The 27,428-nt window shown below is 36.8% G+C and overlaps 1 protein-coding gene across 1 annotated transcript; it reads right to left on the bottom strand.

Moving 5' to 3' along the window:
* Positions 1–2,009: 2,009 nt before the first annotated feature.
* CIMIP6 (ciliary microtubule inner protein 6) lies at positions 2,010–27,159 on the bottom strand. The gene is made up of 5 exons (XM_068565091.1): positions 27,134–27,159; positions 23,412–23,619; positions 17,099–17,252; positions 3,224–3,339; positions 2,010–2,378 (listed from the first exon to the last, which is right to left on the bottom strand). Exons 1-5 carry the CDS (start codon positions 27,157–27,159, stop codon positions 2,010–2,012), a joined length of 873 nt encoding a protein of 290 aa, XP_068421192.1.
* Positions 27,160–27,428: the final 269 nt, after the last annotated feature.

Raw genomic sequence — 27,428 nt, 5'->3', positions numbered from 1 at the left:
AGCTGTCCCAGAAGGAAAGAGAGAGGATGGAGGGGATGGAAATAACAGAAAAAGCTACAGAATAAAATTTTCCAGAATGGAAGAAAGATAAGAATCTTCAAACTGAAAGTATTTTAATTCTTTTCTCTCCAGTTGTGAGGTTTTAATAATTCTCTTTGTTGTACTGTTGCACTCTTGCTCAGTCTGATTTTCTTCTTTGTGTGATTTGTAGTTTTTGTTTGTAACCTTGCCTTTATCAGGGACTGTTTCTTCTGTGGATTGTGGAAATATCTTTCCGGGGGTGGGGGGGTGTGTTGCATTTGCTTTTGTCAGGCACCTCAGTGGTATCACCAGCAGGATTATTTTTTATGTTAATTTTCTGTCATATGAGATGACCTGCATGTAAACTCATATTTCAAATTGGAATGTGGTGCAAGCTTGAGGTTTTACTTTCTCACAAAGATTTATTCACTATCTATAGCTCTAGGCAGCAGCAAACTTTCTTGCTAACAGTTAAGTGAGTGGAGTTCTTCTAGTCTGCCTTGTACCAAGATAGCAGCTATTCCAAAGTTCTAGCTTTATGCAGGTTTCAATGCCATCTCTCTATTTTGGAGGTCATAAATTTCCATCTCTGTTCCAACGTGAATTAAAATTCAAGTCCATAGTCTTTTTTTTAAACAGTGTTCACTTTTAAAAAAATATTTTTTCAGGTCCCTAGCTTGTAAGACCTCTCTCCAGACCTGCTAACAACCTCCATTCCCTTCCCCCACTCACATCAAAGCTTGTGTTCTTATTGCTCCAGTTATATAGTATATCTATACTATGGAAGACTATACTGCTGTTAAAATAATGAGGTAGTCTACATGTGTTGACAAGAAAAGATCTTCAAGATATATATTAATACACAAAATAAGCAAGTTCTTTATTTTGAAACATGAGGGTTCCTCTGTTTTGTGAGTTGGGCTATATGTTAATTTATTGTTCCATTTTATTCAGCATTTCAAGGTGTTTGTAATGAAAGGGGTTCACTATTTGCCTTAATCTGCCATGTTGTAAGAACCAGAAGTTCCCAATACACAAATATTTAATAATGGCATTCATTTGTTTGCAGTCTATTAAAATGTCTTCAGTGGAGGAATAAAGATACACCTGTGGTCTTACCAGTACTACAGATAATAGTGTACAACGGATATGTTCCCATGGAAATTTGTTGGGCATGTAAATACTCTTTGGGGCAGCAGAGGAATACTTCACCTACTTCCACTTGTGTGCAACATAACACAGCTTATAGTAGATACATTTTTGGCACAAAAAAATGTACCAAATAGAATAACTGGTAAAATTACCCATACCAAACTCTGCCAAAAAGCAAAGGTTGAGTTAGTGCTAGAAATAATTTAAATAAAATAGAAATCAATTTAGGAAATATTTTGATATTCTAGGTACTCATGCCTTTCAATTAAAAGTGTGTGTGTGTATCTTGTACTGGGAGAAAGATTTTTAGTTTTTACACTCTTAATTGTATACAGAAGGGTTCAAAGTTTTAGAATAAGGAGGAGAATTCAAGCTTATAGGAGAATGTTATCCTTAAATTGAAATTTTCATTATAGTAATAGTGATAATGTGATTACATTGATCACTGATCAATGTGTATGATCTCATGCTCAATATCCTTATGAAGTTACTATTATCCTAATTTTACAGATGAGGAAACTGAACTCTAGAGAGGTTAAGTAATTTACCCAAAGTCACACAGCCTATATGTGGTAAAGCCAAAATTCCAACCCCAGTTTGATTCTAGAGCCATGGCTAGCAACAATCTAACATAGAAATATGTCTCATATCCATCACTCACTGGAGACCACACTTAAATTTTTGGTGTATTTTATTAACATTTTTTCATTTTCCCATTTATGTAAATTGTTATTTTTGAGGTTATTGATAACAGAAAAAGCAAATGTGAGGGCCTGTATAATGATTCTGAAATCGTCTACATTCTAAGGACTATGTTTTTATTTGAAGAAGGTAGTTTATCCTGATTTATCCTGACTTTTTATTGGTGGACTTAAAGGATCATGCCTGGTGAGAAGAGCATTTACTGCAGTTATTTGAAAGACGTCTGCAATCTTCTCCCTTCTCTCAAGACTTCTGGGACATGTGTTGGCTGCCTCTCTGACGTCTGTTTCTGATAAGCGAGTTTTAGTCTCTAACAACTCCTGGGAATTTTGTCGGCAGAGACCGGGTGAGATCATTTTGCTTTCCGCTGAGTTTCCTTTCTCTGTTTTTTTGGACTGTTCTGATGAGCATGACCCTGGAGCATTCAGTAATACCTCTGTTCTCTTAGGAACTGTTGGCCTCCTCCCTGGTTTTATCTCTGTCTGCACAAAAACTCCATGTCGCTGGAAAGGAAAACAAAGTTGACGTTAACCAGGGCACACAAGTTGCTCGAAGATGCAGCTGTGACCTGAGTTCATGTATTAGCTCAAGTCCTGATTGAAGCAGGCACTTATTTCTCTGCCTCTTCATTGGCTGTCACCTTAGTTCAAAACTGAAGACGGCAGCATAATAATGATTGATGAACCATTTAAACAAATTATGAACAAGGGTGCACCAGAAAATGAACAGGAAGGGAAAAACAGAAAGTCAAAGGAGTGGCATCTCATTATATCCCATTCTCAATTTTTCTGTCATTTGAATTGTATGAGACTATTCATATCCAATTTCATTTCTTGCTCTGCAGGTTGCTATGGATACGATAGAAACTGCAGTTCATAGACCTAAGGATTTATGATTGCATCACAAACGTCTATTACTTCCAACAACTAATAGTTGTTGTGAAATGTTATTATTATTAGCTATGGTGAAATATGAAAAGAAACATCTGTAGTTGGGAAAAAATCCAGCAATTGACTATTACATTACTGTTCAATTTATAAAACTTATATGCATCCCCCTGCCACACACATACATAAGCATATCAAAAAATTTAGCAAGTTGCTTTGATATTACCTTAAGTGAATGATTTTAATAATTTGAACCAAATTCCAAAGACTGATCCAAAATTATGACATCATTCTTTAGTTTTGACTATGACATGTGGTTAAGATTTTATCCTCCTAATAACCATGTTAGTTTGTTTAAATCAACTTTGAGAAATATGATTATGACTTGAAAGGCTTAGACTTCTACCATAAATCTATCCCATCATAAAGTATTAAGTAATTGATTCTAAATACTGACTCACCTTTCCCCAGATGGGCTCATTGGGTGTTTTCCTGGCATCATATTGATGTGAAAAAGAGATGCGTTCTATAAAATTCTTTTGGAGTTCTGCTGATGCATCAGGAGAGGCAAGTGGAACTAAGGGGAAAAAAAGAGATTTTGTGAAGTCAGGATAAAAGAGTTGTGTATGGAAATGTAATCAGTATTTATATTTTTGCTTTATCAAAAATATTAATGAAACTAAATTCTTTTAAGTATGAAAGGTTACCTAAACACATCTAAATAATACTATAATAGATTCATCATTCTTTCTCCATGAAAAGAACCAAATCAAAACAACCAAATTAGCCCCACATGTGGAATTGCTACTAATTTTAAAAACTAATACTAATGTAATAATGGCTTTTAAAAATCAACTGTTAAATCTGCTTCTTGCACATATACCAACCAAAGTATTAGGAAAAGCATAAGTACAATTTATTTGTCAACTTATTTTTACTACTGAAAAGGCTTTGAGAAATTTATGCATAAGTTGCTCCCTGCTAGCACTGACAAATGAACTGGAAGATTCCAGAGCTGCTGCACTTAGAGTTGAACACACAATTCTTTTCATTTCCCATTGACAAAGGCTCTGAAAATTTGTGAGAATATTAAATTCTTTTAAAATCACTTTTAAATAATCTTTCAATCTGTGTAATAGCTATATAGGGGTTCATTATATTGGTTTCTCTATGTTTAAAATTTTTAATAATTTTAAAAACTCACTTTAGTTTTGCTTTTAGCACACAACGTTATGTAAGGAGTCAGAGTAACACCCAGTTTAGTGACATAAAATTCTGTCAAGGAAAAAATTAAAAATTTCTCCCTTTTATGGAAAAATATATACATAAGATAATATGTACACCTACCATATCTATGAAGTGATAACAAGAAACTGATAACAGTGGTTGTTGCAGGGGGAGAGAATTAGCTGGCTGGAGGACAGAGGTGGAGAAAGGTGGATTCACTTTCACTCTTTCCCCTATTGTACCATTTGAATTTTGTACTGTTATGCCTGTATTAACTATTAAAAAATAAAATTTAATTTTGAAAAACCATGACTTTAAAATTAGGGAGGATATATAAGAAGGAAAAATATGTTAGTAAATTCACATTTATTAAGTATTCATGAATTCAATTCAATATTCAGACATTGATATAAACTAATTTTACTAACTAGAATGATAATTATTCCAACATTTATATATTACATAATGTGAGATGGCAATCTTTTCTAGCTAGCAGGGAAAAATGCTAATTGATAACATTTCCTTGATTTCTAATTGAGATCAGATACTCAAAACTCATTTTCTACTTAATCATTACCTTTCTTTTAGGATTTGCTAGCACACAAAAGAGAGCAGGTGCCAAAGATTTAACATAAATTTGTGGACAACTATTACATTGAGAAATTCTGACCATAAGTTATATTTTTCCACCAAATCGGAAAAGACTATCAGTTTTGGGGTGAACGCCATGGTCTGGCTCACAGAATGTTAGTGTTTCCAGGAACATAGTCTGATAACTCTTTGAATAAAATGAAGCAGCTCTAAATTTAGGCATTAATCAGGTGGCGTTAATGGAGTATCCAAAGCATGGGCTTTGGGATAAGATAGACATGCTTTCAAATTCCAGCTCTACTGCATTTCCTAGCTGTGTCACTTTGGACAAATCACTTAACTTCACTGAGATTCAATTTCTTCTTTCTAAAATGGGGATAATAATAATGTGCTTTCAGAGCTGTGAGGATTAAAGACAATGTTTATAAAGTCTCTAGAATGCTGGGTCAAATTAGAAAGGGACTTCTAAGTTAGGCAAGGGGCAAGCTCTTTTGCATCCTGACAAGAGGGAAACCATGGAAGAGGAGAAACATGAATGTGATGAACTATCAAAATGCTGGGAGAAAACCAAAGGGTTTAGTAGACTGCCACGAAGGGTTGGTGGCAGCTTGGGCTGGAGGGTAGGGAGATCAGATGTAGACAGTAGAGAATAGGTTGGGAGAGCTTTTAAAATCTGCTCTTGACTTTCCCCCACATTGCTTTGGGAAGATCACTGTTTGCCTCAGGGCGGCAGAAACTGGCAGCAACAGTCTAGCCATGTGCTGTCAACTTAGTAACATTGGAGCAGCACAGAAATCCCTCCAGGGTAAGGAGCTGATGAAAATGGATGCATGCAGCCCCTTGGGCATTTCCTTCTCCAGCAGTCCCCGAGCAACTGTCAGTGCTGGTGGATTAAAAATGTCAAGAGATTGCTTTCTCTCCGTGATGCCTCTTTTTAGGAGTTTAAAGGGGAAAGGAGTGGAGCCCTGAGTAGAGCATTGGTCTCAAATAGGGACAACAAATGGAGATGGTCAAAACTGGTTTTGTCAGGCCTGACCCTCTCCAGCCTGACCTTCATCTTCTTTCCTTAAATTCATTGAGAGGTACACAAGCCAGACCCTGGTCTTTAGCCTTTGCCCACACAGGGCTGATAATTCCCCTTGGGGAATATGACCTAAGATAAACTAGAGAGACACTGTAAAAGAAAGACAATAAGATTTAAAACATACACTATGTGAAGCAGAGTTATTAGAACCTATGTACCAAGAATAAAATAAGCATAACAAATATACTCAAAGGTACAGAAGGTATTCTTAATATAAAGCAAGAATAAGAGGTCATAAAAAAGAATCATGTAAAATATTAGAAATAAAAATATAATAGTTGAAGTAGAAATGATGAGATAAAAATAAGATTTATGAACTAGAAAACCAGACTGAGACACTCTCCCAGAAGGAATCTGGAAAGGATGAAGAAATAAAAATAGAAAAGCTAAGAGACATTGATGGTAGAAATACCAACACTAGAATTCAGGAAACCTAGAAGAAGAAACAGAGAAAAGGAAATGTTTAAAGAAATAAGGGTGATAAATACATAAGAATTAAAGAAAGCCCAAAGACCTCAGATTGAAAGGGCTCACAGATTACCAAACAGGTAGCAGGGCCAGGAGTAGGATGAGGCAAGTGAGGCTCATGGGATGCAAAATGTAAGGAGGCACTTGCACGATCCTGGGAGTGAGTGCCTCCTTACATTTTGCACCCTAGACCTCTCACTTGGCTCACTCTCCTCCCAGTCTTGCATGGTAGATAAGAAATAACTCACATGTAAGACACTTTATAGAGAAATATAAGGTCATCTGAGACAAAGAAAAAATTCTAAGTGTTTCAAAGAGGAGAGGTAGATTACCTACAAAGGAGTAAGAAGCAGATTTATATCAAATTTGACAACATTGGACACATAATAACTTATTAATGTTTTTTAAATATTAAAGGGAAAAAAACTTTAAGCCTGGAATTTTTATATCCAACCAAACTGTTGTTTAACCATGAAGCCAAAATTAAAAAATACTGGGAGGCAAAGAAGGCCTCAGAATGTTTCCCCATAAACAGACCACTTCAAAAAATTTCTAGAGGAAGAACTCAAATAAGAATAGAAATAAATCAAGGAGGGTGCCTAAGGTATATGGAAGAAAATAACAAAACGTTTTGCCTCCTTAAAAAGACAATGACTAAAGAACAGAAAAATAAGTATTACACCTATAACTCAGAACTAAAACTCTACTGTTTAACATATTAATGGAGATTCTGGTGAGTATTATAAAAAATGAAAAAAGTAGTATAATGATTGCAAAGGAAAAGAAAAAACTGTCATTATTTGTAGGTAATATAATTACCTGAATAGAAAAACCACTAGAATCAATAATGAGAATAAGGGTGTAGCAAGGCAAGCAGACAAGTGTACAAAAATCAAAAGCATTTTGCTATAATAAAAATAACCTACTAGAAAACAAAAGGAAAAATAAGATACAGTCCCTGTAGGAATAAAACTATACAGTATAAAGTTTATAGAAAGTAAGACTTCACAAGACCTCTATAGAGAAAATTTTTTAGCTCAAAGGCAAAAATTGAGCTGAATAGACTTTCCATTCCCTTAGATAGGACGGGATAGTATGTTACTGTAAAGGGGACAGTTTTTCCTAAATTAATCTATAATGTCAACACAACCCAATCAAAATTCTAGCTGGATATTTTGAGAAATGTCATAAATTCCAACGTTGAAATGGAAAAATAAAGGTCCATAAATAGAGAGCTTAACTGAGAAAAGGAAGAGCAAAGAATGAGGAATTTCCCTATCAGATATTAAGACAAGCTAAAAATCTATATCATTAAAACATTTTAGTAATGATCCAAGGACTGAAAATTAACCTAAGGAATGTAACGGAGAGTTCAGAGACAGACTTATTCATATAGGGAACCCTAACATACAATTAAGGAGGTCTCCCAAGTTAATGACGGAAGTGTAGATTGTTTAGTAGATGGCATCCAGAAAACTTGTTCACTGCATGGAGAAAAATGGAATAGGTTCCCTATTTAATACTGCACATAAAGTTGGGCTGTAGAGTTAAATACATAATTATGGAGGGTAAAATGATAAAACCAAGAGAAGAAAACGTAGGAGAATATTTTTGTGACCTAAGGGTAGGAAAACTCATCATAAACACCCAGTGCACAAACCATAGGTGAAAGCTTAATAAACTTGATTACATCAAAATTTATTTCTGTACACCACGAGCAAAGTTAACAGAGATGATAGGTTGGGAAAAAATATTTGTAGCATGAAAACTAAAAGGGATAGGACATCAGTGGGAATGGCAGAGTAAAAACCTCCAAAAAAACTGCTTCTCCATAAAAGCAATGAGAACATTGGCAAAAATAATCAAAATCAACTTTTTCAGAACTTTGGAAATTAACCAAAGGCTTGCAACAATCTGAGAAGCATTTATTGAAGAAAAATGGCTTAATCTCTGTAATAAAAGCAGGCCTTTGGCCCAGTTTTCATGCCCCTCTCCCCACCTTGGCATAAGTCTTGGAAACTAACAGCCCTGAATTTATGGTGAAAATCAGCAAGAAGCTTAGCAGCCACTGTAAAGAACCACTGGCTTTGGACCTTCCCACAAACATGAACTCAAAGAATTGTTATTTAACCTGGCTGGCAGTTCTTTGGAAACTCCATTCCTAGGGCTTGTCTTTATAGACGATGACTCAGCCTCTCTTAGTGTAAATAGCCTTTCCCCCAAAGGCATTTGTCAAAAACAATCAAGGGCAATTGTTTAACAGGGCAGCTGCCCTTAATGGCAATAATAGTTGGGGCAAACAAGAAGCTGACCCAAACTAGAAACTTTTATGCCTCCTACCTGCTTAAAATCCAGTGCCAGCAATTTCCCACACAGGAACCTATCCTTGGACAACACAGGGCATATTCACCTACTGTAAGGAAAACTTAAAGTATGATGAATTTAAGTTACCAAATTGATGTCTTAGTGAGAGAAATGCATAGAGCAAAATCTGTATCATCATTAAAAGCCCTCTGTAATGATAACAAAAATACCTCGCCATAAACTAGATTTAATACAAATAGTATATTGCATATTTTTCATATAGGGTAACAAATAAAGATTGGTCACAGGGTAACTTTTTTTCAAAACAAATAATTTAATACTTTACTAATATTCAAAACCAGTATTCTACCAACCAACGCAGTTCTTCTAAAATAAATATTCAGTAAGTCTTTTAATTTTGGGAAGGTTTGGGATTAAATGCAGAGATGATAAAGCAAATACAATTAAATCTATAATTTGTTATATAATATGTCAGAAGAAAATTTGATCTAATAGTTTCCTAGTGTTGACAGTTTTAGGGAAATATGATTAAGTTTATAAACAGTATTAAAATGTTTGACATATCTGTATTTACTATATTTATAGGTTTAATTTATTAGATTTACAAGAATTTTTTAATTGTTTGGGAAGGTTTTGATTGTCAAAGTTCTACGTTTTCCTTGTTAGGTATTTAAAGTGTTAAGAGGAAAACAGAATATAATTAAATCAACAAACGCAGCTTAAAATATTAATGGAATTTAATTGACTATGTTTGTAAATAAGTCATTGTTAAGGAGTATTTCATTTGTTCAAGCTGAGTTAATTAAACATCAAAGAACAAGTGAAACTTACTATTCTAATATTATACAATATTTAAAAATTAAGGGCTTAAAGAAATATTTTTAAATTTATAATGTTAAAACTAGAATATTAATTTAACCATAAATAAATATAAATAACTCTTTCTGTATGCAAAGACCCCCATAGAACATAAAAAATCTTCTACTGAAACAAGTTACCGTCAAAGGATTAACAACTGGACTGCTTTCAGACCTGACATAACAATAGAATCCAGATGACAATGGAATAATACCTTCCTAGTGTAAAAGCTAAGTAACTATGAATCTAGAATTCTATACCCAGCTCTGCTTTCATCTATTAAAGAGTGAGGGCAATTTAAAGACCTTTTCAGACAAAGAAAAGTGAAGAGTTGGCCATTCCTAAACTCTCATGGAAAGGACTATTTAAAGACATTGAAGTAAGGTGTTACATTGGTGGCCCCAAAGAATCAGGCCTCCCAGTATTCGCATCCTTGTACAGTCCCCTTGTGAATGTGCACTGGCCTTGTGATTAGCTTCAACCAATAGGATGTGGCAGAAGCAATACTATGCCAGTTCCATTTACCCTGCTGGAGAAACCACACGCAGAGACCAAATGGAGAAGGAGAGGCCCAATCATTCCAGTGTCCCAGCTGAGTTCAGTCCCCAGACGACCTACCGACTAAATTCAGCCACTCAAGTGCCCACCAGCAAGAACAGCCAAAGAACTGCCCACCTGAGCCCAGCCCAGACTGCAGAATCATGAGCAAATAAAATGATTGTTGTTTTAAGCAACTAAATGTTGGAGTGACTCTTTATGCAGATAACAAACAGAAAGACTTCAGAAGGAAGTCAATTAAATCAATTAAAATGAATCATCTTTTATATAGTGATCTAGAACCTCCCAGAATCTTGAAAATAGTAACTTAAAAAAAATCTTCATGGGGACTAATAAAGGGGCAAGAAAGGTAATCTAAACTATTATAGAAAGAAGTTCCTTACCCAGACATTATACCTATTAAAAGTAGACATAACTACCATGTTCATTTATGCAAATATATGTGATTTTTAAAGAAGCCCACAATAGTGAAGATCATCTAAGTGGGAAAACATCAAAGAAGATATTCAAGTTCTTAGTGGTTACTCTACTTAAGAATTCAAATCGGACCCAAAATAATTACTTAAAAGAAGCCTTGTTAGATGAGGCTTACAAAAAGTAAGCCAAAGTCTATGAAGAATGTTTGAAATCCACTCTCTGTTTCTTGGAAACTTCTAATTAAAATAGGAATTTTCCAAACAAGGATACACCAAACAAGTTGGTGTCTAGCCATCTATATTTTATCAACAAAGCCAGGATTTATTCAAACACACAACTTGCTCCTCATATTGATGCGAATTTAGCAGCTTTTGCTTTGAGAAATTTTCTTAACTTTTCATTTGTATCTACTTAAAAAACATTCATCAGTATTATTTTTCTATTAGAAACCCCATTCTTCTAAGTAGTATTTATTTTCATCTTACATAAAAGGATTATTAATGTAAAAATAACAGTACAGATTTTCACAATACAGTGAAAAAGAGAAACTTGAATACAACTGTAGCAAGAAATCATCGTTATGTTATACCTTGATGCAAAAGAAGCAACACAAACTAAAACCTATTTTAGAAAAATATTTTTAGCACCGTATCTGAATTCACAATTTTAAAGAATGTTAAAATATCAAGTAATTGATAAACAGCCAAAGTTTTATTTAAGTATGAAACACCTCCCTTACCAATTAGATCAGCTTTTCCAATTCATAAAGTTTTATTGTATAAAACCAAAAGTGAACACTCATTCTTACAGGAACTCAGATAGGATGGAGCATAGCCGTTTGTTGAAATGACCACGGATGGCAGCCAGGAAATTGTGTGGTGGTACAAGACATAAAGGGCACTTTCATTATCAGTACAAGATGACATTGCTGAAATGCCAAAAACCAGGCGTAATTAAGCAGGCTGATGGAACAGAATGACTATGAGATGACTTTTGCTATTAATGCATGTTTATATATTTTCTGTCTATATGCATATATGTATATACACACACATATATATACATTAAAAATCTGGCATATACAGACTAGTTTATATACATATTTTTAAATGTTACATAAAATATTTTCTTTTAAATATCATTCTCATCTAGTATCCAAACACCATCTAAAATATGAATAAATTGCAGGTTTATATTGTGGTGTGAATATTAGTTAAAATTACATTATGACTTTAATCTGTTGAATAATATGTAATTATCATTAAACTAATCAGTAAATATTTGTTGAGTCTGGGCATAGTGGTAGGACCTGGAATATAATAATGATTTTGGCAATGAGAAATACCAGTAAAAGAACAGAGAGAGAGAGGAAGAAGATAGTACAATGATAGTAAAGAAATTAAAAGGGCTTAAAGCCTTAAGGAAAAAAGAGAACTAAATGTGAGCAAAGATATTAACAAATTTGGAAGCTGGAAAGCAGATGGATAAGTGGCAATTGAGTTGAGTAGAGCCCAGTAAACTGGAAGCTAAGGGCTTGTGGAGGAGGAGGGGGGCTGAAAATCAAGCCAATTCATGCCACAGCCTTCCAGTGAGGCTGGGGAATTGGAGGCATCAGAAGCTTCTGAGGCAGGGAGCATGGGAAGTGGTACAAGTTGAAGCTGTAAACTGAAGATTGTTTGAGAGACTCCCAGATTTTCTGTCCCCTACTCCAGGCAGAGGCTTGGAGGATTCCTCTAAGGGAAAATTGACAGACCTACAGACACTGATTATGGTTGTTCCCTTATGAAATGGCCGTGCCGTGCCTGATCATCCTAGAACAAAGCCTATCTCTCTGTCTCATCTTCCACCACATCCCTTATTGAACTAGAGAAGAAACAACTGCTCCTTATGATAAAGTGCTGAGACCTGACTGGTTAGTTAACAAAAAAGTCAGTTAAGGCAAAGAATCATAGAAAATTATGTAAACCATACTTATTTTCCTTTAACCAGTTCATTCACCAAAATTTTATTGAAATGCAAAGGCATTTTCTTTGAGGAGTGTCTGTTGGTTGGAATTCCACTTTGTATTTCTTGCACAAACCACACCCCTAATGTATCCTTTTTATTTTCCGTTTCTTTAACACAGAATGGAAACTTAAGGATGCATCTGAAGGAAAATGAGTACAGCGTCTTTCAAGATTTAAAAAATTCACTCTAGCTCTTCTTTTATAGTTATTTTACCCATGCTTAATTAGCATTTTTAAAGTTAGTGATTAACCTTTTAGCAAGTCTTTGTAAAGTATTCAACTTTGAATATTTTATAGAAACAACTGCTTTTTTTCTTACTCAGATTTTAATTTATAATATGTAATTAAGTTATAGAAATACAGTAACAAGTACACAGGCATAAACTGGTTCTGAAACAAGCATGACTTTCAGAGAGTATTCTCTACCTCCTTGGTCTGAGTTATGTGCCCCTTCTCTAAATCCCCATACCAAGCTATCAGGAGCAATAGGAGAGTTAGGTAGATTTGGCAGGTCAAATAGGACCATGTAGGCCATGGCAAAGAATTTGAAATTTACTCTACAAACAGTGAGAAGTAGCTAGAGCCTCCAAAGGGGAAGAGTGATGTCATTCATGTTTTTAAAAGATCCGTCTGACGATGGTGTGGAAAACATTATGGAGGAGGAAGAAAGGAAGCAGGATAGTAGTGGCTTCACTATATTGGTAAGATAATTTGGGATAGAATTTGGAGATAGAGGTGTCAAGATGGATTGGCTGTAGAGGGTAGGGAGTTTTAGAATGACTTCTAGGTATCAAAACTTGAGCATCTGGGGGAATAGAAATGACATTAATTGAGATGGGGGGGATAGGTTTGGATGGGAGAAATGAAATGTTCTATTCTAGCCATGTTAAGCTTGAAAAGGAGATTAGTTATCCAGGAAGAGATGTTAAGTAGTTGGTTGGATATGCAGGCTTGAAGCTCAGGAAAGAAGCCAGGGCTGGAGAGAGAAATTGGTACTTGTATTAATTCCTTTGACTTCAGCCTTAATCTTCTATTCCGTGTTTCATCTATTTTGGGTAGTCTCTCTTGAGGACTCATATGTTAAATAGTGATATTAGCACCCTTCTCCTCTTCTACTTCCCATCTTCTGTCAACTGTATATTTATTTTTCTTCTTACAGCTGATAACATAATTCTGATCTGTAACCATATTTAAATTTTCCATATTGTGTCTATAGAATGATGCTAAAAGTTAACTACTAAATAGCACTTACAATACAATTACATGAATTTTGTTCACTTAAGAGCCAAATGTTGTGCTAGGACTACATTTCTTTCTCAGTGGGTCCAATGCCCAGTGCCACTTGGGGAAAAAAAAGGTTCTAGTGTACATGTCAAATAAATCCTCTTTTCTAGGTTAAAAATGATTTCCCCTGAGAACTTTTTTATTTTTTTATTTTTGGCTGTGTCAGGTCTTTGTTGCTGCGCTTGGGCTCTCTCCAGTTGCGGCGAGCGGGGGCCCCTCCCCGTTGCGGGGCGCGGGCCTCTCATTGCAGTGGCCTCTCTTGTTGCGGAGCACGGGTTCTAGGCGCACGGGCCCCAGCAGTTGTGGCTCGCGGGCTCTAGAGCACAGGCTCAGTAGTTGTGGCGCACGGGCTTCGTTGCGCCGCGGCATGTGGGATCCTCCCGGACCAGGGCTCGAACCCGTGTCCCCTGCGTTGGCAGGCAGACTCTCAACCACTGCGCCACCAGGGAAGTCCCCCACCCCACCCCCATGAAAACTTTGAAGACATTAACTCCATTGTGCTCTTCCATCCGTGTTGCTTGATTCCATATACTTATTCCTTAGGTGGTGACTTAGTTTTCTTTTAATGGAAACTTCTGGAATCTTCTCTTTATAATTATTGTTTTGCAATTTCATAATGATGTATAGGTGTGTATCTTTTTTCCCTTCATACTTAGATACACTCAGTAGACCCTTTCAATGGCTCTTCTTTATGTTGGCAAACTATCTTCTTATTATCTTTCTAGAGGCTGTGTAGAGTACTGGTTATATTTACAGGTACTAGAGTCAGACTAAGTTCAAACACCAATTATTTGCTGTGTAGCCTTGGGCAAATTATTTAAACTCTGTGCTTGCTTTCTCATCTGAAAAATGAGAGTATTAATAGTATTACTATACTATTATATGCCACAGGGTTGGTGTGAGAATTGAATGAGTAAACATTTAGAAAGTTCCATAAAGTACCTGGCAAACAGTATATGCTTAATAAATGTTATGTGTGGATATAATTATCTCGCCTTCATTTTTACTCTTTTCTGGAGCTCCAGAAAAGTTGGACCTCCAAGACTGGTTCTCCATTTTGCTTTTATTCTCTCATATTTTCTAAGGTTTTGTTGTTGTTGTTATTTTATGCTCTGTGATATTTCCTTGATTTTATCCTCCAGACCTAAAAAATATATAATTTGGCATAATTCTAATCTTTGGTTGTCCATTCATAAATTAAGAATAGGATAGGAGACCAGTTTGAAATACTAAAGTAACTAGTGTGGTAGTTGACATCTAGCTGAGACAATGGGCTCTAGCAGTCTTAATGTTGGGAGAGGGTAGAGTGCTCATGACTGGAGCAGTTATTTAAGAGACAGACTTTCAAATAACCCTCTGATTCTCCCCTCCCCCGTTTCTGTGATGCTTTGTCTGCTGACTGAGCCTTCAGATACTTTTGTTTTGTTTTGTTTTGTTTTGTTTCAGGCAGATTGGCTCTTCTTCACTGCATCTCCTTCTGTATATCCTAGGCTATTGCTTCTGTGCTCTTTTTTATCCATCAACAGTCTTCCATTCCTTCTCAAAATCCAGAAAGCTCTTCCTTCCATTCTTTTCACCTTTATGGGTCCTTTATGGGTTGACTGCTTTGCTATCATTCAATAGGGTCTTGGGAGGCAGGGGATTTAGATGTTTGTGCTCAGTCTACCATCTTGAATCAGAATTGGAAACTTTATTACCTTGCTAAAAGAGACGCCATTGTTATAGACTATCTAATAGTAGGCCCTCCCTATTAACTACCACCCTTGAGGTGGAAATCATGTTAAATATGACCATTTTCTAATATCCTGACCTTCAATCTAGCTGCCCTTTGTATCCTTAATTAGACTGGCCAATCACAGAGGCCAGAAGGCTAAAACTGAGGGACTGTTGACGTCTAAAAGTAATCCTTCGCTGCCTACTGTCGTGTTCAGAAAATTTGATGTTTATCTTGTGAACTTTTGTATGGGGTGAGAACAGAGCGGGTATTCAATAAATACATTTTTGTTTGGACTTGATCCTGCACTTCTTTAAGACCTGCTAAAAATTCTACTCCTGCAGTAGAGATGAGTAGTACTGGGTTAAGAAACAGATAAAACTTGAATAAATGTGAAAGACTTAGATTATTATAATGACATTGTCAGGTAAAACAAATTTTAGATCTCAAAATGTATGAATACTGTATAGAACAGTATTTCCTAAATTATGTTTTGTGGGATACCAGTCATGTGAGATGATCTGAAAAAAGGTAAAGTTGTCAATATTGGGAAAACATAGCATTCTTTATTCCTCTTCTTGGAAATTCATTATGCTTATGCTTAGAATAAGGGTTTTAAGAGTTCTGTAGTAAAAAAAAACAAAACAAAACAAAACTGTTTAACTTTATAAATTCAGTTTTTCCAAAACTTATTTGACTTCCCCTGTGTTTTGAGCAGTAGCTATAAACATCATAAAAACTAGTGCTCCTCATCAGAAAATCTACAAACAACAAATGCTGGAGAGGGTGTGGAGAAAAGGGAACACTCTTGCACTGTTGGTGGGAATGTAAATTGATACAGCCACTGTGGAGAACAGTATGGAGGTTCCTTAAAAAACTAAAATTGAATTTGCATATGACCTAGCAATCCCACTACTGGGCATATACCCAGAGAAAACCATAATTCAAAAAGACACATGTACCCCAATGTTCATTGCAGCACTATTTACAATAGCCAGGTCATGGAAGCAACCTAAATGCCCATCGACAGACGAATGGATAAAGAAGATGTGGTACATACCTACAATGGAATATTACTCAGCCATAAAAGGGAACGAAATTGGGTCATTTGTAGAGACGTGGATGGACCTAGAGACTGTCATACAGAGTGAAGTAAGTCAGAAAAAGAAAAACAAATACTATATATTAACACATATATGTGGAACCTAGAAAAATGGCACAGATGAACCAGTTTGCAGGGCAGAAATAGAGACAGAGATGTAGAGAAGAAACATATGGACACCAAGGGGGGAAAGCGGGGTTGGGGGTTGGTGGTGGTGGTGGTGGGATGAACTGGGAGATTGGGATTGACATGTATACACTAATATGTATAAAAGAGATAACTAATAAGAACCTGCTGTATAAAAAAATAAATAAAATAAAATTCAAAAATTCAGAAAAAAAAAATCCCAAAAAAACCAGTGCCCCTCAATGCGCACTTTGAAAAATACTGCCCTATAGTGTTGCCTAACAGTTATAATTTTTAAAGTTTGCTGGCAATAATGAGCAGAATGCTACTAAATTTCTGACTTGGAAGCTGGTGTTATCAATGATCATTACAATTTTTATTTTGCTGTATTAAACATATTTGGAGCTAAGTTATCCACTAGGAAGGGATAAGGAACAAACTTGTCAAGAGCTGTACTTGCTGCATGTGTATTTTCAACTCCTGTAGAGGACTAATTTTCCCAGGAGGTGCAAGCACATCTAATACATCTTAATTTGATAGCAGTAACCTGAGACAGTGGAGAACTGCTAACCTTACCTATTCCATAAGAAGGCTTTAGCAACTTGCTGTATTTGACTGGAGAAACAAATGGACATGTTGGTTTTTTAAAGTCACTCCTCTGGGTGCTCTTAGTGTCATAAGGTGGTTGGAAGGGATTTTCCAGTCCTTTACCATGTGACCACCAGTCACCCTTCATGGAAAAAAAAAATGGAAACACAAAATTGGATATTGTAGGACATTTTCATTTTCATGTGTTTGATGCTCAGTAATTTGATTCAGCAAGTTATTGGACTTTCTAGTACTAAAATAGAGTTCTGCAATCTAGGAATAAATATATTTTCACAAAGACTGTATTTCCTGAGAGGCACCTAAAAATGCATTGTCATATAATTGTAGCTAAAATACAGCTGCTAATTTCTTAAACTACCTTCTATCAACAGATGGAGTGGTAAAAATCAACAAAATAGTTATGTTTCTATGTTTTGTACTACCATTTATATATATATAAATATGCATATGTACACACGTATGCATATGTATATAGTAAACATGATTTAATCTAAAACTTATAGTCTATACTTTTCATTAGGGCAATACAAATAATGTATTATCATCTAAGATGGTGGTTTTCAAAGTTTTTAGTCCATGACCCACACCATGAAATACATTTTATGTCATGCAAGAGCACCCACTGCATACATATACATAAAACTAGAGGTTTCACAAAACAATACTTATTCTTACTACACTCAGTGCACTTGGCTATTTTTCTATTATATTACTTTTCTATTTCATCTCATAAGGCTGGCTGCAGTCCACATTGATTTATAACTCACTAATGATTCAGTTTGAGAAACATTGTTCTAAGCAGAAGTATCTCCAATGTTACTGAATTTCTGATAATAAAACCTGAACTAAGTATGCAGGAAATGAAGATTCTTCATTAGCACGTTTGATCTCTTAGAAGTTCAGAAAGCAGTGAGGTGAATTGTTACTCAACTTAGTACTGACTAAAAGAATTTTTTTTAATCTGGTTGATCAGGTAGAAGAGAACCTTGGGAAAAGGGAACTTGACACCTCAGAGTCCTTGGATATTAGAGAATGAAAGTAACCTTGGGTATGTTTCAACACCTACCTGGGGCTTTAGGGAAGAGATCAGCCTTTTAAAAGATCAACTATGATTGCATTGTCAGAGACTTTAAAATATGATTCAAGGTGGATAAATATGAGATTCTAATAAGTGAAATTCTGAAAATACAATTGAAGCTACATTGATATAAAAAGAAGGAGGCATCTAAAGAAACTTGTGTGGCTACATAGGCAGTTAGCTTTCAAATGAGCTTAGTTTTCAAGGAGACAGGTGTGTGTACAAGTGGTGCACAAAATCAGATTCAAAGGAGGAACACTTTAATGGAGTCAGCTTGTCAGGAGACTGTCAAGAAGCTTAGAAGAGATTCATGAAATATACCAAACAGCAGAAATAGGGTGTTCTGTGGGGAAAAATTCTGTTGTAGCACGAAATCAAGGAAAGGCTTAGAATTTGGAGAAGAGTACCCTGCTTAGAGCTGAAAGTCAGAGCTATTCAACTTTAGGTTCTTCATTAAGGGAAGTTATCTTCAAACTGAAAAAGATGGGGTGGACATGAACCAAAGAGAGCCCTAAGCCCTGCACAGATGAAGACAGAGTCCGAACTCACTTTGCAACTGGAAATGAGGGCCAGTTTCTAGGCCAATGACAACCTGTAACCAGGGGTAAAAATGGATGTTTGCAGAAATCAAAGAAATGTAGGAAGTGGGGAATTTTGGAGAGTAGGAAAGATCAGCCAATGCCTCATTTTTCAGAATGGACTTAAAGGTGAATTACATCTACTTGATGTAGATCCTAGGAATTCTAGAACATATCACTACACAGATGGTGTCTTCTCACTCTCTGGCTCAAAATAGTCACGTCTTACTGTTGTCAGAGTGCCTGCTTCTTGCAGCTCTTCCTAACTCCGTGATTACCACGGTGCTTATTACGTTGCAAGGTCTAGGCCTTTTCTCGCTTATTCTCATCACAATTCTATGAGGTGGGTACACCCACTGTACAGATGAGAAAACTGCTGGGAGATAAAGTAACTTCCCCAAGGTATATCACTAACAGGTAGCAGAGCCGCCTCAATTCAGTCCGTCATTTGTCTGTGCACGCCTCTAATTTCCGTGCTACATTGCTATAGGAAATCTGCTGTGGAGGGCAAAGCCAGATAAACACAAATTTATTTAACTTACTTCAAAAATAAAAATAAAGAGGCTCTAAGTAAATATCCCGAGAAATCCTCTGTGACAAGGTTTTAAGGCGTACTCTTTATATCTTCTTTTGTTGATCTGAAACTTATTTTGCTAACATCCAAGTTACTGGAGAAGTGACTCTGGAATAAGTGAACCACGATGTCTGGCAGACTTCAATTTTTTTCTTAAACAAGAGTGTAGTGCAAAAGCTACCTTAAAGCAGAGATAATTCACCTTTCAAGAAGACTTGAGTTTAGAATTTTACTAAAATGGTCTCTTCGGTTTCACAAATACGTATAAAGGAAATAATGAGCAGTTTTTCCTTAAGTGTGATTGATGACTTCAAGACCCTCATAGTTGGTGAGTGTTCTGATTAGTGTTGTCAATTGGATGAATCTTCACTTCAGGAGAATGAAATCCTACAGTTTCAAAAACTGTTGTGTTTATCTTTTCTATTTCTGGATAGTCTGCCCTATGCCTGAAAAGTCTGGTTCCTTCCTGGAAGAGAGTGTGTACGCACCCAGGCACATGTGCATGCCTTTTTGGTCCAAGCATTTGTGCAGAGAGATTATAAGACAAAAGGTAAAGGCAGAGGCTTATTTTTTTTCCTTCACCTCACACCGAAGAGAAAGACTAAGAATAAAAATGTACTGCTCTGTGTACCATCACTTACATTGGATTGAGAGGTGCATGTGGAATTATTTATGATTAAATAAACCAAACCGGGAAAGGTCCTCTATGTTATTGCTTTGCCTAGGTTTTGGGGGTCAGATCACATCTTGCAGATTGTAGAGGGGGTTTTGCCTACAGAAAGAGTTGTTCCCGAAACTTTGCACCCAGAGAGAGGATGAAGTCCTCCCTTCCAGCCCAAAGCCTGTCTCTTTTCCTGCCGCAGGATGACCGTCACTGGGGCTCCATGGTAGGGAGGTGCCTGGTGATTCCTGACGACAAGGCTCCCTATAACCCCGGCTGCTGGAAGGCCTAAGAGCCATTGTGCTGTGGGCCCCTTAGCCACATTTGGAAACCACCGTGAGGCACTCTCTATGTTATACTTCTGTCAGCCCTTTGCCTTCAGAAATGCATCAGTAAACATCACTTACTTCCATTCTTTGGGAAACTAAGGGAGAATCCTAGGGGAAATGTAGTAAAAAGTAAGTGGGGTATCCTGGAGGAACCAGTTAAGAGAATATAAGAGGTGGTGTGCCAAGCTCTATGGCACCCTGGCCAAGAGGGCTGCTGCTGCTCGTGGTGGTGTGGTGATCTGTGGACATCAAATTATACTTGATGGATTCCTAGGGAAATGTGAACTTATGACAACACCTTACACATGGAGGATCATATTGTTTTAGTAGAGCTCAGTGGCTTTAAAACATTTGTTGTGTTATAGCAAACACTAGAGTTACACTGTATCTACGTTCCTCTCTGTTTTGTTGTGGACCAGAAAGAATGCTGAAAAATACCTCTTTTTAAGCAATTCACAATAACAATTCACAATAACAGTTACTCCTGCACTGTGTTCTGTGGAACACTGGTTCTGCAGCATATTAACAGGTGTTATATAAAAGAGGTTTCCATAGTTAAAGAAATGTGACAAATTCTGAGTTAAACAAGTTTACCACAGGATTTCTCAAGAACCTTTATCTACTAATGTGAATTGTGAAGCTCTGAGGAGGGTGTATAAAAATACAGGTTTTCCAAAACATATCTGACTTCGGAACTTTATTTTATTGAGCACATAGGCAAGGGCTAGTGCTCCAAAAAAATACATTTTGGAAAATACTGACCCAGTATAATCTTTTTTGAAATATCAATATTTACCAATATTTAAAAACACAAAGACAACCAAATTAGTTTTCATTGGAAATAACTGAGCTAAAGCTCCTTTTTACTTCTTCTAGCACCACTAATTTTATGTCCCTGTGTAGAACTGTATAATTGATTATTTCATTTAAAAATCTTGTAAATAAATAAAACTGACCAATCTGGTATTCTAAAGACATTATCTTAGCAAAATACATAAGACAACAGATATATGTCAATTGAAATATTTAGGCAACTTTATTTTCTTTACTCTTATTTTAAAGTCAGTATTACTATAAGCCAGTTAATTTTTTTAAACCAAGCTAACCTTTAAAAAGAAAACTGTCATCTTAAATAAAAGAACAAAGTTACAAATATGTGAAATGAGCATTCTTTATTACTCCTTGGGTACTTGGAAATGAGTATATTTAAGGGTTTTTTGTTGTTGTTGGAGGGGGTGGTTTAGTTTTGTTTAAATATGACCATTCCTTTCGCTCCACGCCCAATGTGAACACTTAGCTCTGTGATGCATCTTTGGTCTTTGTACCTCCTTGTTCAGCCCTCCTTGTTCAGCCACTGTGAACCTCTCTTACCTATCCTCTTACTTCATTTCAGACCCACTTTCACCACCTATTTAAGGCCTTTGACTCATGGAGCTTTGAGCACTAATAAACAAAGATTCTACTGCTGCTATCACCCAGTCTTGTTGATAGAGCAGCTACTAACACTTCTGTACATTTATTTTTTTCAAGACACCTACAAAGTAGGAACAAGAGAAAATTAGATTTATTTTTAAATTTCTTTATGTTTCATAATTCTCTTCTCAAACCAGCTTCTTTTCCTTATGGGGTTCAGGATGGGTTAACAGTTTGGTTTAAACTTGGCCTTGAACTAGAGCTCAGGAGAGTCATTCATTAACTTTTGTAAGAATTATGAGGACTTCACTAACCTGGATTTCTGTACCACATTTATTTCCCCCAGAGGCATGTTCTATCAATATCTTTTAAATCCTCAATAATTATTTGTTTATAAAACAAAAAAGCCTTAAAACTGCCCTTGTAAGGGTTTACTACATGATATTAAAGCATATTTGACTACAGGAATTTCTGCCCCCAAAAGATCTCACATTCACACACAGGGCCGTGGTGTGCTGTTTTGTGACAAGAACAGTTGATGTTATCAGTGTAAAGAGAGCTCACAAAAAGCAATCTCCATTTAAATGTTGAGTTAAATCACAACTACATCTAACCTTACATGGCAAAAGGGACTTTGCAGCTGTGATTAAGTTAAGGATCTTGATAAAGAGAGATTATCCCAGATTCTCTTCTTCTGACGACCCCAATATAATAACAAGGGTCCTTAGAAGAAGGAGGCAGGGAAGTCAGTCATAGATTTGAAGATAGTATGTTGCTGGCTTTGAAGAAGGGGCCATGAGCCAAGGCAGGCAACCTCTAGAAGGCGGAAAAGGCAAGGAAATGGATTCTTCCTTAGAGCCTCCTGAAGGAACCAGCTCTCCCAATAGACAATGAGACTGATAATGTACTTTTGAGCTTCAGAACTGTTGAGAATAAATTTGTGTTGCTTTAAGCCAGTGTTTAAGTTTGTGGTAATTTGTAACAGCAACATAGGAAATTAATACAATAAATTATACCTCAATGAACCTGATTCTAAGAAAAAGCATGGAATATATTTAATATGATAGTGAATAAAAGTGTGATTTGTCTAAACCAACAGTCCTGGATCAGAAACATGACTGTGACATTTGCTTACTATGTAATCTCAGGTATGTTAATTTACTATATTAGAGCATGTTATCATCTAAACTATTTCCAATAATACCTCCTAGAAGTTGTGTAGATTAAAGGATATAACTTATACAAAACGCTTAGCTCATTCCTAGCACTTCATACACTTTCAATAAATGGTAGCTATTTTATAGAAAGTATCTGAATTACTGAGTATCATGGGAAATTTTTATATTATCTGTCACAAATACAATATTAGAGATTTCTTCAATAACCCCTCCTCCCCGCAAGCACCGCTGAGTGACTATAATCTGACCCGATCTAGAAAAACAATTATTTGGATTCTTTCCCTATATATATAGTTTGTATGCAAAATTATCAGCGAGGATAGTTCCAGCTGACTGCTTTTAACTATTGGATCATAAAAAATATTAGTCTGAGATCTGTCATATCCTTTAAGTAGTCTGTGACAAAATTATCCTGCAAAACACTTCTGAATCTAAATCTATATTTGTAAATAATGAACATCAATCCAACCTGATCTTCTGGCTCGTTTTTGGGATCTATGTAGGGAACTGGTTCATTGCATGTTCTTACATTTGTGTTAATGAATTTAGCATAATATACATGTCCTCTCCCAGCACATGGTTTTGAATGTTGAATACTTTTTCCAGGCTTTTTTTCATGTTTCGCTTCTTTTTTTTCAGTTACATACAGTATACCAGCATCTTCTATTTTATGCTGTCTGAAAAACAGAATTAAATAGTATATCATTTATCCAATGAGCATTTCAGTGCTGAGTCATAATTACATAAAATTAGATTTAAATATATTTCAAGTATCAAGACAATTTAGGCTTTATTAATAACTATTAGGGGCTGGTGCAATTAAAATTTGGGAGGGTATCCTCTCATTCGAAATTATATAAAAGATAAAGAGATTTGTGTTAATAGTGATTATTTATTACCATATACCAATGTAGTGTACAGATTCATTTGCTTGGAGTTAAGAAAGAGTAGTGATTTGATCATTCTTACAAATTATGTTTACAGTATTTTTTCATGTGCCTAAGTTACATGCTAATCTTAACTCATCTTCTTTGAAACTTAGTTACCTAGTAAATTTAGCTATCTGGACAAGGATAACTATTTAATTTTAAAGGCTCACCTGGCAAACTTATAAAAGCTACCAAATGAGCACTATTATTTATCTTTTCAGGAAAAGACCACTGTGCAGACATCAGAACAGCTAATTCAATTTCATCATTTTTTGCTTCTAATAACTACCCTGGAACAAAAATAAAAATTATTGAAATTTTTAAATGTTAAAAAACATTTTAAAAGGAATAGTTATAAATTTTTTCTCCTTTTAAATAAGGAGTAATAGGAGTATTTTAAAATTTTTCATACTTGAAAAGTAAAGGTAAGAACAAAATATTTGAATATTTGAATTTGAAAAGGTAAGAACAAAATATTTGAATATTTGAATATTTTACATAGAAATTTAAAAAAATCAAAGCCCTGACCCATGGAAGGTGAGTGAATAAGATTCGAAACTTATAGAGAAAGTGATTAGTTCTGTTTAGCCTTGTCCATGGCCCTACCTTACTTCAAACCAAAGCAGGTCCCTCTCTTCTACCCCATGTCATTGTTTTCAATTAAAAGCCTCCAGTGGCTTTCCACTGCGTTTACGATAAAACGCTTCCTCCTTATTGCAGTTCTGAGGCCCTGCGTGACTCTGCTCCAGCTAATCTCTTCAGCCACTCAAGCCTCTCTCCCTTCCCTTCTCCAGCCAGCCTGCCTACTTGCAGTTCCTGGAACACACCAGTCTCCTCTCCCCTCAGGGCATCTGCTCTTCCCCAGCTCCCTGAACAGCTGGCTCATTACCATTCAGGTCTCAGCTGAAGTCATCTCCTCAGAAACTTTTCCTAGATTTCCCCCTCCCCACTCCATGTATTCTCTGTTTTAGTACTTTGTTCATTTCTTTCATAACACAAACTATGATTTATCATTTATGTACCTACTCTTTGTTTATGTGTTCTAGTAAGCACTACAAATAATCCTGTACAAGCCAATAAGTTCCATTAAGGTGACGATCGGGTTTCATTCATCATTATGTACCCAACATCCGGACAAGTGTCCTGATTGTTGCAGGTACACAGATTGCCATTATACTATTTACACATTCCTGGTGAATCTGCTGGACTAGTTTTTCACTCTGGCTGTGTGTTAGCTGTACACACCCAACCCTCATCCAAAACACACACAACATTCAGTACCCTTGGATTTCAGTTCTCTGCATCCCCGCAAAAGTTGCTCTCTGCAAAGGATTTGGAAAAAAATGATTACTGGTAAAGTGTAAATTACTTTGGAGGTTTTTCTGTTATCTTTCCAGAGATGAATTTATTTAAAGGCCTTAATTGATTTATCACTGTAGACTTCTGGCATCAGTTTTTTCCATCTGCTTCTCATAGTTGTAACCCAACAATAAATTTGTACTAGAATCAGGCCTTAAGGAAAGGACCGCAGCTATCTGTTCACATACTGATGCATTCATGTGATGAAGGATCTGTGGTGTGAGTGGCTACAGATTGACTCATAAATGTGAAATATAGGGTTCTGTAGTAATCTCTTACTAGAAGGAAAGCACAGTTAAAAATACTAATGGGCTCTGAAATAAGTCAGACCTGGGTTGGAATCCCAGCTCTGCCATTTACTATCTGAGCCTCGGTTTCCAATCCTTTGCACGATAAGGACAATAATAGCTATTGTGAGACATCTGAGAATAACATTAAATAATTCATTCTTTCAATAAATATTTATTGAGCTATGTGTCCACTGCTGTTTGAGGCACTGAGGATAGAGGAGTAACAAAAGAAACAGAGCCTACATTCTAGTGGGGTAAGGCAGTTGAGAGATAAAAAGTAAAATATATAGTTTGTTAGATGGTGTTAAGTACTAAGGACAAAATTAAAGCAGGGAATAGGGGAAAGAAGTGCATGTATATGGGAGGTAGGTGGCATTTTTAGATAAGGTGGAGGCTCAGTTATGAAGGTGGCAACTGAAAAAAGACAGGAAAGAGGGGAGAGAGCTAAGTGGATATCTAAGGAAGCACATTCCAGCAGAGGGAAGTGTAAATGCCAAAGCTTGGAAGCAGAAGCACCTGACCTCAGGACGGTGCTTCTCCAAGCGTAGTTCTTGGAGTAGCAGCCCTGGCATCAGTTGTCAGCTTGTCAGAAATACATATTCACAGGTCCCATTCCCAACCTACTAAATCATAATCTCTGGGGCAGGTTCCCAGGAAACTGTTTCAACCAGCTCTCTAGGTGATTCTCATGCATGTTAAAATTTGAGAACCACTGTTTTAGTGACAAAAATACAGGTTTGGTAGCACATACCCCTGGCTCCACACCATAACAAGCTGTAACAAGCTGCTTGATTTAATAGTTCTCAAAATTTAGGGTACATCAGAATCACCTGGAGGTCTTGTTAAAACTCAATTATCATGCCCTTCTTCTAGAGTTTCTGATTTGGTATGCCTGTGGAGGGGAGCCCCTGAGAACTGCATTTCAAATAAGCGCCCAGGTGATGCTGATGCTGTTCTGGGGGCCACACTTTGAAAATCACTGCAGATGGCGCAGGGAGGCCTCAGTGCTGGAGGAGAGGGAGGCAAGGAGCAGACAAGGCCAAGTAAGGCAAAGGCGCACATTGTGTGGGCCCCATTGGCCGCTGTAGGAGCCTTAGCTTTTCCTCTGCAATGGCCAAGGGAGAACAGTGATCTAACTTTCCGTTGTAAAATGACCACTCAGAAGACTGCATTGAGGAGGCTGCAGAGGGGCGAGGGGCGCAGCAAAGACTTCTGCAGGATGCAGGTAAGAGACGCTGGTCCTTGGGCCAGGGTGGTAATGACGGTGGAAGTGATGAATCGTGGTGGATCCTGGATATATTTTAAAGGTAAAGCCTACAGAATTTGCTAATAAATTTCATGTGGGGTGTGGGAAGTAGTGGGTGATTCAAGATGACGTTAAGAATTTTAGGCCAAGCTATGCATGTAAAGTGCCTGATACATAGTAGGTGCCCAGTAAACAGTGCGTTTTTAAAAGTGTTATTGCCCTCCATACTAGAAATGAGAGGTAGGAAGGGGATTGGCAGAGGAAAAGCCCCGATGGCCCGAAGACCATCGGATCTCACTTAACCCTCCCCCGAAGTAGGAAAACATTTTTCGGAAGGGGAAATAGAAAAACAAAGCCCAGCACTTACTGCTGCTTATCCTTCTTTCCCTCCATGGGCTCCATGAGGAGCCTCACGGGAAGACCAGGGACTAAGCCCTGCCAGGAAGGGGCGCGCGGAGAACCGCGACAGTGACTTGTGCGTTGCTAAGCGACAGCGCACTGGGCACTAGGCCTCGGAAAGCGTCTTGGGTGGGGGGGGGGGGGGGGGCAGGACCCGGAGCGCGCAGGCGCAGTAACCCGGTCGGGTCCACAGCGGGCGCGCGCGCGGCTGGCGGGGCGTGGGTGGTGGACAGGGTCTACTTGCCGGACCCGCCCAAGGCTCT

This window comes from Eschrichtius robustus, chromosome 15 (genome assembly GCF_028021215.1).
Source record: "Eschrichtius robustus isolate mEscRob2 chromosome 15, mEscRob2.pri, whole genome shotgun sequence".
NCBI classification, from domain to species: Eukaryota; Metazoa; Chordata; class Mammalia; order Artiodactyla; family Eschrichtiidae; genus Eschrichtius; species Eschrichtius robustus.
The sequence above is the reverse complement of the archived record's forward strand: the minus strand, read 5'-3'. Positions and strand labels throughout refer to the sequence as shown.